Source organism: Pogona vitticeps, chromosome 5, assembly GCF_051106095.1.
Source record: "Pogona vitticeps strain Pit_001003342236 chromosome 5, PviZW2.1, whole genome shotgun sequence".
Classification (NCBI taxonomy): domain Eukaryota; kingdom Metazoa; phylum Chordata; class Lepidosauria; order Squamata; family Agamidae; genus Pogona; species Pogona vitticeps.
The window spans coordinates 85,866,366-85,881,453 of record NC_135787.1 but is presented as its reverse complement, the minus strand read 5'-3'; the positions used below and the strand labels follow the sequence as shown (position 1 = coordinate 85,881,453).

Here is a 15,088-nt window from a genome sequence, read left to right as displayed (position 1 = left end):
TTCGCTGCTACCAATGGATTTCTTTATCTATGCTGTAAAGGACTTTAGTCTGACACTAGCTGCCAACAACAGAACTGGTTTATTAAAGGGTATTAGGAAAATTAGGGTAATTCAGGATCATAGATGTTCTTTATTCATTTCATAGAATCAAAATAATTGAAATGTCATATATTCTGCCACACATTCAATCACCTCCTGTTTTATTTATTCACTTTAACCAGCTTATCGTTATTAGTTACAGTTCTCACTCTATCTCTGACTGTCTCTCTCTCTCTGCAAACCTCTCCTCCTCTTCTCACTCACTCTCTAACTTACTTAACTGACTCTCTGCCTTTGCCCCTCCTGTCCTCTCATAGGTTTATGCAAATGAGCTCCAGCTTTGAGTGACAGACATGATGGGGGTATCCGTCACATACCTCCCCTCTAGGAAAAGTTTGTTTCATGGGGGAAACCTTGTAGTTTACTCTCATGAACAACACAATTAAGCAGTGAACAATTTATCCAAAACATTTTCACAATACTATGCTAAATATTAAATATATTTCACTTATACAGTGTTTATGCGTATTTTCTATTATCATTTACTATTTTGAGCACATGAAACTTATTACTTTATAAATTTAACCCAATCAATACAGTTATCACTATTTGCCTTGATTACATTAATACAACTCACATTAATTTTGCATAGATAACACTACTTACCATTAATTAAATACTGTCATGAGTGCAGCCGAAGATCCGAAAGGTTAACTGTAGCTGAGGAGAATGCTGAGCAATTAGAAATACAAACACCTGAATCGCCTCCAGATTCTCCTCCCCCAGTTGACAGGCTGAGGGCCGGGCTGAGGGGAAGAATTATGACAAAAAAGGTCAGAGGATCACTTGAAGGCTGCCCACAGAAACATCCAATCAACTAGCCCTGAGTTCTGACAGGATGAAAAGGCTTCCAGCAGTTCAAGGACTGTTTTTACTATATAAGCAGCTCTCAGACGGCTGAAAGTCTGTGGAAGCAATGAGTCAAACCTCTGGGTTACATCCATGCTCCTGACAACCTTGAACCTTGTTCTCTGGACCCTTGGCTTTGGACTCTGACCCTGGACTATGTTGTGTGAGTTGGCTTTAGTATTTGGTTATCGGCTCTGCTTTCCCTGAATTCTTGACATAGGACTGGTTTATCGGACTCTGCTGTTGTACCCCCCCCGGGAATGTGACAAATAGTTCCCTTCACGTTGCAGATTTTGAAATCAAAGTCCTGCAAATGTAGGGCCCATCTCATCAGTTTGTTTTTATTGGCTTGAATAGTTCTTAGCCACAAAAGTTTTTGCAATGCCCAGACTCTGGCTAGGCACTCTTGCTCAGTCGTAGATAAGTGTCTCTCATTCGCCTGCAGCTTCTTGCTAAGATAGGTCCTAGGATGATGGTTTCTATCATTGTCAGCTTGGTTCAGCTCGGCTCCCACCCGACGTTGGATGCATCTGTGTAGGCAGTACACTCACACTGTAAGTCTGGAGCTCTCACAACTGGACCTGCAGTCAATGCTGTCTTCAATTGGTCATAGGCTTTCTCACATTCTGTCATCCCTTGGATTTTCTCTGCTTGTTTCTTGTGGGTTACATTAAACAAAGGGGTGGCTATCTTGCTGAAGTTCGGCACAAAGCGCCAATAGTAACTGGCTAACCATTTCAGGTTGATTTTGTGCTCTTGTGACATAGTAAGGTTAATTTTGGCTTCCTCTGGGTTATATTGGGGTACACCCTTTCCTTCCCAATACTGTAATTCAGTTTTTTTCTGGGTGTTTTCCTGATGGCATACACAACAGAATTTTTCTTTCTCTAATATGGTTTCATCTTGTTTACGTGTACAACCCTTCTGCCGCCTTCTCCCTCCTCCTGAATTACATAGTTTATGTCACTCATTTTAACAATTACTCTAAATGGACCCGACCATGCTAGTTGAAGTTTATTCCCTTTAATGGGTTTTAACATTAACACTTTGTCTCCAGGATTAAATACTCTTTCCCTTGCCTTTTTATTGTACCATTGTTTTTGCTTTACTTGATTGCTCTTTAGATTTTCGGCTGCTAGCTCTAGAGACTGTTAAACTTCTCAACCAACCCATTGGTCTGGGGATGATAAGGGAATAACGTGCTGCAAGTAATCCTGCAGACTTGCCACAATCTTTTCATTAGTTTAGAAATAAATGAAGTCCCCAAGTCGGTAATAATCTCAGAAGTGAAGTCCATGCGACACATATAGTTTATTAGTGCATCTGCCACAGTCTATGTTTCAATATTTCACAATGGTACAGCTTCTGGAAACCTTGTGGCATAATCGATTATGGATAGAATAAATCAATTCCCTCGCTTGGTCACTTTGGGTAGGGGTCCCACTATGTCTAGGCCTATTTTTGAAATGGGGTCGAGATGACTGGCAAAGGACACAGCTTAGCCTTGGTCTTGTCATTCCCAGTCTTTGGCAGGTGTCACAGCTTTAAAAATATAACTTGGCCTGCTTTCCCATCCCAGGCCAGTAGAAATTTTGAGCAATCCTTTGCTTAGTTTGTGAGATCCCTAGATGGGCTGCAAATATGTCTTTGTGTGCCTTTTCTATAATTCTTTCTCTATATTTGAAAGGAATCACTAGTTGTTTATGTATGCTTTCCCCTCCCCTCTTAGGATTCACTAGGACCTCTCTTCACACAGTATCTTTCAGGGTTTTCATGGTTCAGGGGCCCTTCCTTAGCTTGTCTAAAGCATTCACTTAAGGTAGGGTCTCCTTTTTGTTCTTTTCTGAAAGACTGATTATGAGGATTCCTCATAGTGACTAGATCAGCTGTTTCATTCCCTTCTATTATTTCAGCTGGTTTTTAATATTTTTCCTCAGGGGCTTCACTTTGCCCTCCCTTGGAGAACAGAATAAAATTGCTCCAGCCCTATTACATTTTTCATTTGTTCTAGAGACATGACATTCTTACACTCCATCCATTTCTCCAAGCATTGAACTAATTTTGCCCCTAATTGGGAATACAATTCATCAGGCTTTTGGTCAGGGCATGAAATTTCATCACAGGTGTTCTGCATTGATTTCATACCTCGAATAAACCATTTTTCTTTAAGCCTCAAAGACTCTGGCTTGATCTAGGGGCATTTGTGAATAGAGATCAGCTAAATCCCCACTTATTTGAGACCTTAGCACAATCATTCATTCTTCTCACATTAAAGTCCCAGCAAGGTCGCTCAAAGGAAATAAGAAATGATTCTGGGCAGTCACCTTTTCTATATTGGAGAAATTTCTTGAGATCTATTTTTACATTCCCTACATTAGCATAAGCATTATTATTATTGTTATTATTTTGAGCTGTCATTTCTAATTTTTCATTTCTATTTGAAATTCCATCTCCCTTCGTCTTTCCTCAGCTCTAGCTTTTTCTCTCTCCATTTCAAAATCTAAATCCTTTTGTCTTTCTCCAGCTCTAGCTTTTTCTCTCTCCATTTCAAAATCTAATTCCTTTTGTATTTCCTCCTGTTCTACAGATATAGGGACTCCATCCCTTTCCTGAGGTAATAACCCTTGTTGTGCCTCTTCAAGATCAATTAACTCCATCCCTGGCTTTTTACTTCTTTTAGGTGCCATTTGTATGAGTATTTACTTAGATAAGAGCTGGTTTATATTGCAGAGAGACAGTCAAGTCTCTGTTTAAAGCACTTTTTCCTTTCTGAGTTATTGTTACTATGTAGCTCCTCCCTTGGCAGCTTAGGATGGCTACACTTGCTCTTTCTGGCACCTTGCCAGCCACGCTGTTCCTTGGTCTGAGACAAACTTTTGTCCTCCAGACTCACTACAGCTTCTGATCTTTTTCAAGCCTCTTCTTGTTCCTATTACCTCAGACCTGTTTCTGACCCTGGCTTCCACTTTTGTCCACCAGTGCTCCCTTCTTAGAGCCTTGGATCCAAAGCTAGCCCACTGGTCTTCCAAATCTTGAGGTAACCTCAAACAGAATTTTTCCCTCAGAGACTTTTCCTATCTTAGTCCCCCCAAGATCTGCATTCAGGAGCCCCGCTAGTAAGCTTTCCCACAAAAGCTCTAGCGAATCACCCATTCCTTCATGACAGACCTCTCTCTGACTAATAGATATCTTTGACTCAGAAAAATTCCCTTTTACTTTGGCTTTACTGGACTCTATTCGTATCCCATCGCTGCCACCACTTGTTACGTTCACCCCGTGCTCCTATTTCTTTTTATCTACCCCAAAGGGCTCATGCTGGTGACGTTCCCTCTTTCTTTTGCTGCCACCAATGGATTTCTTTATCCATGCTTTAAAGGATTTTAGTCTGACACTGGCTGCCAACAACAGGTTTATTAAAGGGTATTAGGGAAATTAGGGTAATTCAGGATCATAGATGTTCTTTATTCATTTCATAGAATCAAAATCATTGAAATGTCATATATTCTGCTACATATTCAATCACCTCCTGTTTTATTTATTCACTTTAACCAGCTTATCTTTATTAGTTACAGTTCTCACTCTATCTCTGGCTATCTCTCTCTCTGCAAACCTCTCTCCTTCTCTCTCTCTCTCTCTAACTGACTTAACTGACTCTCTGCCCCTCCTGTCCTCTCATAGGCTTATGCAAATGAGCTCCAGCTATGAGTGACAGGCATGATGTGGGGCATCTGTTACAATGGTGCTTCGACCTCTGACCATTTCAAGTTATGACCATCTTCTGGAATGGATTAAGTTCATAAGTTGAGGCACCACTGTAGATGCCTGCCCTAATAAGAGATTTGTTAATGATATATTGACATCTTCTTTTAGTTTTTTAAAAAAACCTAATAATTGACTTGTTTCTCCTATTATACTAACTGGTTCATTGGACTCTCTCTCTCTCTCTCTCTCTCTCTCTCTCTCTCTCTCTGTCTGTCTGTCTCTGTGACACACACACACACCAAGGAGTCAAGATGTGCTGGGGAATGAAGTCATGAAGAAGTGCAACAGGCATACAAGTATTGTTCTGTTACCAATATTAGGGAACAAGCCAGTATGCCAGCACATCTTGGCCAGTCCAGACACCATCCTGCCTATTAATAATGGGGCACCCCTTTTTTCCTTCTATGTCTGAAGGCAGAAACACACCCAGTCCCAAGAAATGTACCAGACCAGGCCAAATCTTATCTCTGACATGAAGGTTCTCTTAATGTATTATGAAATGTGGCAACTTATTTACTCTACTGTACTAACACTTGATGCTTCAGTCATCAAGTAGTGTGCATATCTAAAATGTCTAATGTCATGGTTCTGGTTTACAAGTCTACATGAACTTAAGCAGAAGCTAAATTCACAGTGCCAGTTCTGACATTTAATACTATACATTGCTCTAGAGAAGGGTACTCTGTGGAGCATTTTGTTTTCTGTGAACAGTCTTGTGGCTAAAGCAGGCACCTGAAGTGTGGTGAGGTCATGATTTTAGTACCTCCTTTGACTGTGATAAGGTTGCTATCATAAGGAATGATGGCATCATACATAATTTTGAAATATTCTGTCTCCAAGACTAAGACAGTGACTACACAGCAAATACAGAATTTGCTGCAGAAGTAAAATGAATATATTTGAAAACTGATCACATGATGCAATCAGCCAGGGTCTTTTTGCTACTGAGGTTGTTTTTGTCCCTGTCCCTGGTTTTCTTGACCTTTTTTCAAGCTGGAGTGATTTGAATTGTGTTTTAGCCATGTGATCAATTGTTTCATTTTCCAAAAGTAGGAAGGACTGTTGGTGGTATTCTGGTGACATACTAAGCTAGGCATGAAGTTTTGGACGGTGTAAAATCCAACCCCATGATCTTTCTCCCTAGTTGCCCTGAAGTAGTTATTTTTTTAAAGTAAACTATCAAGTTTAGCACTAGATCACCTTATCACTGCATTGTTATATCAATGCACCTCTGCACAGTTAAAAAAAGAAAGATAAAAATTGCTATGAGATAGAAACAACTCTGACAAACTACAGCAGACTACTGTTTCCACAGTATGTGTGTATGTGTTTGTACATTTAACCATATCAGACTGAATGGGCATTGGCCCTGATACAGTCCACAGGTTCCATGTGATCACCTTCTCCTCTTGCCTTCACACTTTCCCAACAGGGAGTCTTCTCATGAGATGGCCAAAGTATTGGAGCCTCAGCTTCAGGGTCTGTCCTTCCAGTGGGCACTCAGGGTTGATTTCCTTTAGAATGGATATATTTGTTCTCTTTGCAGTCCAGGAGACTTTCAAGATTCTCCTCCAGCACCACTGGACGTGGTGGCGCTGTGGGCTAAACCGCAGAAACCTGTGCTGCAGGGTCAGAAGACCAGCAGTCGTAAGATCGAATCCACACGACGGAGTGAGCTCCCGTCGCTTGTCCCAGCTCCCGCCAACCTAGCGGTTCGAAAGCATGCAAATGCAAGTAGATAATTAGGGACCACCTCTGTGGGAAGGTAACAGCGTTCCGTGTCTAAGTCGCACTGGCCATGTGACCACGGAAAGATTGTCTTCGGACAAAACGCTGGCTCTGTGGCTTGGAAACGGGGATGAGCACCACCCCCTAGAGTCGAACACGACTGGACAAAAATTGTCAAGGGGAACCTTTACCTTTACCTTACCACAATTCAAAAGCATAAATTCTTCGGCAGTCAGCCTTCTTTATGGTCCAGATCTCACTTCCATACATCACTACTGGAAAAACCATAGCTTTGACTATGTGGACCTTTATCGGCAAGGTGATGTCTGCCTTTTAAGATGCTGTCTAGCTTTGTCATTGCTTTCCTCCCAAGGAAAATCAAGCCATAGCAGAGCCAAATCACTGACAGTGTAGTTGCAGCCTTATTTTGCTAGCTAAGTTTTTCAAAGATAGATTAAGCCCTTTTAATCTTACATAGCCTTAAATTTTTTTGAACATCTACTGTTTAGTATGTATAGAATCATAGAAGTATGGTGCTGGAAGAGTCCCCAAGTGTTACTAAGGTTAGCCATCATTAATACAGAAAATCCAGATCTAAAGCATCCTTGACAGATGGCCATTCAATATCTGTTTACATATCTCTAATGAAGGAGCAGAAGAAAGAAAAGGAAAGAAAAAATGTTTTAGAATGCTTGAATGAAATTAACGAGAATTGGGGTTTTTGTTTTTTATGTTTTTTCACTGATTCCTGAAATAAAATTTCTGAAACAGAAGTGATTTGTGTTTCAGAAATTTTATTTCAGAAGAATACAAATGTTTAGGGTTCTTATGTGGTTCCTTCTTTCATTCAACCTTTCTTTCACACTTTCACACTTCCCTCGAATTTCCTGGGATATTTTCTATCCAATAACATCACAAAGGCTGTTGTTAGCAACTAATCAAACATCTGGCAGGAACAAGAATTTTAAAGCTGTAAAAGGGTCTGGTTTAGTTCGAACCTGTCAAGGGATTGATCTATCCTTGTTTCAGTTATTCCTTGTGAGTTTGTCAACTCCTTGCAACCTCCATGTTGTGCTGCATTGCTATCTGAGCCTGTCAGATCCTTCTTCTTCTTCTTTTGTTTTGTTTGTTTGGAGGAACCCCATTTCTTTCAATTGTTTTGGACGGCCTGTGCCAGCATGCTTCCTTGGGATTATTTTTTAATTCCCCACCCCAATTTCTTTGGGAATCCGTCTCCCCTTGATCCTTTCCTTTGAGAAAAACAAAATGAAACGACCTGAAAGAGGTATGCATACAATGAACACGTATATACATAATATCTTTTCTTTTCTTTTCTTTTCTTTTCTTTTCTTTTCTTTTCTTTTCTTTTTTCTTTCTTTCTTTCTTTCTTTCTTAGCCACTTTTTTTTCTTTTTTAAAAACTGGAATAAATCTGGTCTTCAAAGTGCCACAATATTTTGCCTTTTCTCTTTCTTTTCCCCCCTCCTCTTCCTTTTAATTTTGCCAATATGTGGGGAACAGTGTGCTTGAATGCAATGGATTTTTGCTCTGACTCAACAGGACTCTTATCCATGAAGTGAACTGCTTCCTCTTTCTTGTCAGCTTACAGGAGTGGTGAGATAATAATAATGTTGGCCCACCTTGCAGGTTCATTATATTTCATTAAATAACATGCTTATGAATGTTATAAAACCATTAAGCTTTTAAAATGTTTTTTGCCATACAGATTCTGCTCCATCCAAACAGATATTAAAATATATTCCTTTAATGCAGTTAGATAGAAGAACTGTCTGTTACTGGGGCATGGGGAGGAACCCTGCATGAGATCTTGGACAGATGTCCTATGGTAGATTTTTATTAAAAAATGATACTACCACCGCCTTTTGTCTGACTGAGTGCAAATGGAATCCTTATTGTCTTCCTTTCCTCCCTAGGAGTTGATTATTATGACAAAGTGATTGACGGGCTGCTAGCAAATCGGGTGACACCTGTGGTTACGCTTTACCACTTCGACTTGCCTCAGCATTTAGAAGATCAAGGTGGCTGGAGATCAGGTGCCATTGTGGAAACCTTTGATGCTTATGCTCAGTTTTGCTTCAGAACATTTGGGGACCGTGTGAAGCTATGGCTCACCATTAATGAGCCATATGTTGTTGCTGCACTGGGCTACGAAAAGGGCATTATGGCCCCAGGTGTTACAGAACCTGGTACTGGAGCCTACCTAGCAGCTCATAACATGATCAAAGCTCATGCTGCAGCCTGGCATAGTTATGATAAACTTTTCCGAGAAAAGCAGGGTGGGCTTGTCTCTATAGCACTAAACTCGGATTGGGCAGAACCCTCTGATCCGAACTCCCCTGCCGACCAGGAAGCTGCTAAGAGGCATATGGCATTTTGTCTGGATTGGTTTGCTGCCCCAATATTTCTTGATGGAGACTATCCAGCCATAATGAAATCCAAGATTTCTGCTGTAAGTAAAAGGCAAAATTGTCCATCATCAAGGCTTCCTGAATTCACCAGTGAAGAGAGAATGATGATCAAGAGCACTGCTGATTTCTTTTCTATAAATTATTATACCACTCGCAAAATTAAGCACCAAGATAATACTTCCTGTCAGCCAAGCTTTTTTTCAGACCAAGAAGCAGTGCAAGTCATGGATCCATCCTGGCCTGTTGCATCTGGCAGCTCCTGGCTGGCTGTTGTTCCTTGGGGTTTACGTAAGCTGCTGAAATACATCAAGGTATGGTGCTACTCCTCATCACCACTGTATTTGTTATCTTAAAGACGCAAGCTCCATTAAAGTCTCCTATATGATGTGGCTGTAGTGAAAAAGTACCATTTTTGTTTCTGTATGAATTTAGGTAACCACAGTTTCTCCGCCAGTGCACCATGTAGCATTAGCTCACATGAGGGCTGGCTTTCATCAGTATTGGGGAAGATTAGTGCTATGTATGCCACTCCTTGGATCGGGTGGAGGATGTGTGATCCTATAAACATTGTTGAGCAGTAGATCCCATGAGACCTGGCCAGCATAACCACAGTGAAGAATCATGGGAGTTGCATTTCAATACCAACATTCCCCAACTACAGGTTGGCTACTGTGTGATAAGATGCACTTTGTTCTCTTCCTGTCTTTTTCTGCACCACAGAGTAGCCTGCAGTTTAAAATTGGGGCAAACTCCTCATGCTGCACAGTAGAAGTGCAGGGACTTACAGAACAGAATTAGCTCCAGCCTTCCCAGAGTAGGCCACCCCTTTTGCTTCTCATCAACTGGCACTTACAGTCTCAATAACTCACTCTGAGACATTGGTAAGAGAAAGAATAAAACATTTCATTTATTCATAGCACTGAACAGATTAAAAACAGTGTACAGTACAAAAATGACTGCTTACAGAACAGACCTTTACAAACTCACAGCCTGCTCCCAGCAGGCTCTTGCAGACATTCTAACAGCACTCCCAACAGCACAGACTGCTAACTGTACTAGCTGCCAGCAGACTAAAAAGAAAGGTGAAAAGAGGGGTGGTGCTCTTCAAAATCAGAGGCAGGGATGGAACAATTGCTTCTGAATTGATTGACAGTCAGTCCAGGCCAGAAACATTTATCCCAGACAGAGGGAGCATACGAGGTTGAAATAACTCCAACAGTTGGAGCCAGTTTTCCCATAATGCAAAAGAATACACCACTTTTGAGAAAGGTGGGAAAGGGTTCTCACAATACAGCAGTTCCTTCAAGTGAATTCTAGAAACATTATTCAAAGCCTCTTATTCCAGCACATATTTAAATTAATGGGTTTGATCCCTGCCCATCCACCCCCTTTCATACTACTTCTTGGCCTTTTGGCTAAGAGCAAGTGTAGTATCTGTTCTTACCAGTTGTGAACACAGAAAAGCTCCTTTCTAATTCTCTGTATAATTTTCCATGCTGTCCACCTCTAGCTCCAGAGAATTTTCCAGCCCTCCAGAGCCAATTTTGAGCACTGTAGAGAGCTGTGTAAGTTCAGTGGATAGGGAATTATTGTACCCTTTTGTTTCTGCTGGATTCTACTATTTTGCCAAGAGAACTCCGATGTTAGATCCTGCCCAAACAAGCCTACATAACAGTCTTCCTACTTTTTCCCATTATGTGTGCTGGTTTACCCAACTGTTGTCATGCACTGGATAAACCTGCTTATCAGAGCTTTGGACTCTAGTCATCTATCCCATTGCATTCTTCAGACCCTCTTTATGTCTGCAAGTTGCTGCTTACCTCTGCCATGGATTTACTAGGCACGTTGCTCTCTCTCTCAGCCTTTTTCTGCAGCCTGCCTTGTCAAGAATACTTAAATATTGTATAGCAGGGAAGGGCAGCTTGTGGGCCAAAGGCCATTTAGCAGCCCTAAGACTCCCTTCAAAACTGTGGGACTGAAATCTGGCAGGAAGTCACACCATCAAATATCAGAGCAAACAACTAAAAGCCACTAAAGTGAGCAAAGCATGCTTGTTTTAAAGAGATCAGAACATCATCAGACTCCAGTTATCAACCCTGGATGACATCTTCACATCTTGCTGTCGGAGGAAGTCACACAACATCCTGAGAGACTCTTCCCATCCTGCTTACAACCTTTTTGAACTGTTGCCGTTTCGCAGTAGAACAATTAAGACTCGGACAACACTTTTTCTGAATAGTTTTTATCCCAGAGCTATAATTGCACTTAATAGTGAGCTTAAAGACCACCAGCAGTGAATAGTCAGACAGTGTTACTTAGCCTGCGGTGTAGATGTTTGTATTCTTAGTGGGGGATTTTTAGTGGGCGGGGGGTGTTTGGGGATTTTTTATGTGTGTGTATGTGGGTCTGGTCTCTGGGTGTCTGTGTGAGTTTCATTGTATGGATATATTATATATATACTTACAATGACAATAAATTTATTTGAAGAAGTCATCACACAGTTGCAGACATGGCCTCTGGGCTGATAATAGGAAACATCAGTGTATGAGGTAGACTATCCCACACATAATACTCCTTGAGTGACCTACTCAATTCTGCAAAATCAAACTAGTATTTGCAGGGGTTTTGTGTTCAGATCTACTCATTCTTTGTAAGGCTGTCCTTGAGAGAATAGTGATATATATTTTTTTAAAAACTTGCCCATTGTCTGCTGAAATTCCAGTTCTGTGGGTTTAAATTCCAACAGGCGAGACTGGACCCTGACTCTCTCCTTGAATTATTTAATCAGAGGGACAGATTCTTTGATTCTAATGCCTTGATGCATGCATAGTATATTCAGCTTCCTTTTGTCCATGGAATTTGCCATGCCTTGGCAGGACCAACATGCTAAAAAGCAGCTACCAGAAAGCAAATGCTAATTTAGAAAAAAGATATTTTAGTGTTCTCATTAAAATAAGTAATTTCTTTGTCTTCATGGATATTTGCACAGTTTTGCTTTTCCATTGTTAATCGTAAAAGGTCAGCTTGATGGAAAATTAAGTTAATAGGGTCAGTGCAATTTGATGAACACTAGTTTGGGGTTGTAGCTTAAAGTAGATGGAGGGTAATGCACCTGATTTTATGGGCTTTTCTTAACATCTGTTCTGAATAAAATGTCTGCACTCTTTTTCTAGGATACATATAATCACCCTGTAATTTACATCACTGAGAATGGCTTTTCCCAAAGTGACCCTGCTCCACTCGGTGACACTCAGCGCTGGGAGTATTTCAGACAGACTTTACAGGAGATTTTAAAAGGTACAATTTAAGGATGATGAAAGATCAATTGTGCAAACTTAATATAATTTGCCTATGTGCCTATTTGCATTTAGCAATGACTAGTGATTCTTGAAGGTAATGTACATCAGACAAAAGCATTGTGATTAGAGGGAGAAATATTTAGCAGATAGAAAAGAAAGTAGCTTTAGCTCTCATGTACTATCTTGGAGTGGAACAAAATGAAAAAGGTTTAGAAAATATCCAAGGGATTTTTTTCCCCTTTCTGTCTGGATTTATACTGCTAAAACAATAGGCTAGACTAATTGAAATATTACCTGACAGAAGAAAAAATTTAAAAAATATTTTAAAGTACCACCTTCCTAGGAGAAACAAGGAGTTGAAGCTGAAACATGATGAACAAAGCCTTGTTGGGTTAGAAAGAAGTGGTCAAATTAGATACTAAGGGAAATCTGAATTCCTCCTGATTAACTTCTTTTTTCTTCCAGTTTTTCTTCTTGTTTCTTCAGAGGAGCCTGCCTCAATAATCAGACTTGCAAATTAATCCTTTGCTTAGATTCTTGTGATCACAAAACAAAGTACCCTAAATGCAGGCTACGTGAAGAAAACCACATGCCGTAACAACCAGTTTTTCATCACTCAAGGAATCACTTCTAAAAACTTGATGAATGCATCATCTACTTTAACCCAGAATGTGGAGGAATTTAGCACTTTATAGGTGCATCTAGAATGGCATCTGACAGTTGTCAAGTGAAGGTAGATAGGGATGTGACAAGTACTTAAAAAATTCTCTTTCTCAGTGATTTCCTGAGTCTTGTCATATCAGCAGTCTCTACTGAGTCTTCTCCCAGCACCAGTGAGATCCTCAAAAAAATAAAATTCTGCCTCATTTGCTCCATTATTTTTTTCTTTTCTTTTTTTGCATGTTGTTCTGCATATGAAACTGCCAGATTTTGTGCAGTGTAATTCACTTTCTGGTTAATCCTGCCTTGGAAAGGTACTGTTCTATGCAGGATTTGTATCATCACTGCACAGCTGGTGTTTCTTTTACCCTTTGTAGGGGCATCTTGTTTAAGAATTGTAATAATCTGGCTTGGCATTTCTTTCAGAAAAAAAATGCCATTGAAACTTCTGAGAACCCCAACAGTTTTTCTCATAAGATTTCTTTGGGGAGGGTGTATGCATGCATGAAATCTCACTACAAGAAGAGGGCTTTCTTCTCAATTTTTCAGGAAGATTATAAGAGGCTACAAGATTCAAATCTCTTCACGGCAGAGCAGAAGTCAGAGTCTCCACTTCCCCCCCTTTTTTATTTTTATTTTTTATTTTTTTGATAACTCCAGTGATTGTTCTTTAACAGAATATGGCTCTACTAGTTTGACAAAGAATGCATTGGTCAGTTGACAATCTAATTGTGAAATAACTGGAACAGTATTTTCAAAAAGATTCTGTATAGGGCAAGATATTTTTCATCTCAAGTTTCATTTCTTTATCTGAAATTAGACTTTTCCTTAAATGCATATGCATTAGACTGGAGTGTCCTTGTGCAGTTAATACACTTAGTTGACTATGTGTAGACACACAAGATTCACACCATGTCAGATTTGTTCCCCATATAAGAAGTGTATGAATTATCCCATTCCAATCCCAGTTCTTGCAATGGAGTATTTTAAGGTAACGTGTCTTGGCTTGTCATCACTAGCTAGAAGTGATCCACACTGTCATTGTAAAAATGGAAGTCCACACTCAATCAGGAGACTTCCTGGATAACCTTCAGCAAGTCACTTCATCTCAGCCTAACCTACCTATACAGGTACACAAGAATAAAAAGGATAAGAAGGAGACAGGAGAAGACCCATGATGGGATAAAAATGTAATTAATAGCAATTCATTTATAAATGGGCAGAAGTCCAAGGTGGACTGGAGTTTTCTTTAAACATATATAATTACTGATTAATTCAATTTCCCCCGCTGAAAACTTGGTCATCTGAATCTTTTCAAAGTTGAAGACAGATCTTTCTGGAATGTATGGAATTACTGTATTTGCAGACCACATAGTACAGTTTTGGATCCAACAATATGTGTGTTTGTGGATCACATATTGGGTGTGTTTCACACATTGCCCAGAAAATTAGGATTTACTGCCAAATCTGTGTTGAAAAAGACTCTGCTGCCACTTAGAAGAAATTTCTTCCAGCAATACCCGGTCACTAGAAACACAAAGGGTAGTGGCCACTATTTCTCTGCCCCTCTTTTCCACCTCATATTTATTAGGCTGTTCTCACAAATTTCTGTGCCCCTTGTATTCAGCTCTGCCTAGGTGAGTGTCATGTCAACAAAAAGAACCTCAATGTCCATTGTGTCAGGTGAAAGTGTGCTAACATTGCAAAATGGTAACTGCAGCACTGTTTCTTTAGTTTGGTAATCAGACACCCAAGGAATCCCATGTTTAAGTGCTAAAGACCAGTCTCTCTCTCACACACACACACACAAAAGCAGGCTAATTGACATAACCTCAGAGCTCAGGGAGGCTCTGCAAGCTGTTTCTCTAATAGGTTTTTTTTCTGATCATGGTCCTCTATTTTGGAAGCACTGAGGAAGGTTAGCAGGGAGGATTGCTGTTGCTCCGTCACAAAATTGGGTATGAAATCCTGGCATCCCGAGAGATGGGGATAAAGGGACGCCATTCATCACCTCCATTGTGGCATGCAGTTTCCCAGCCCAACACTAAGGCTGATCTGCATGAATCAATTAAGAAGAGGAGGCCTGTAGAAGATATGTATGTGAAAATGGTGGGTGGGTGCATGTGTAAAAATATATGAGTGTGTGAGTGAGAGAATGGAGTGTCAGACAATGTGATGATGATTTAATAAAACTGGGGTTGAAGCAATGGTTTTTCCCACTTGGAGGATTGCTAGTGTGTGTTCTTACCACCACACCAACCAT

The 15,088-nt window shown here is 40.3% G+C and overlaps 1 protein-coding gene and 1 pseudogene across 7 annotated transcripts in view; both read left to right on the top strand.

Moving 5' to 3' along the window:
* LCTL (lactase like) overlaps positions 1-15,088 on the top strand; it is a 170,127-nt gene that overhangs the window by 111,465 nt on the left and 43,574 nt on the right. For all 7 annotated transcript variants that reach the window (XM_073001098.2, XM_020780437.3, XM_020780434.3 and 4 more), the window contains 2 exons: positions 8,372-9,177; positions 12,040-12,163. In XM_073001098.2, coding sequence (XP_072857199.2) covers positions 8,372-9,177; positions 12,040-12,163 — 930 coding nt within the window. The remainder of the gene's footprint in view (positions 1-8,371; positions 9,178-12,039; positions 12,164-15,088) is intronic.
* LOC140707902 (U2 spliceosomal RNA) lies at positions 10,262-10,375 on the top strand (annotated as a pseudogene).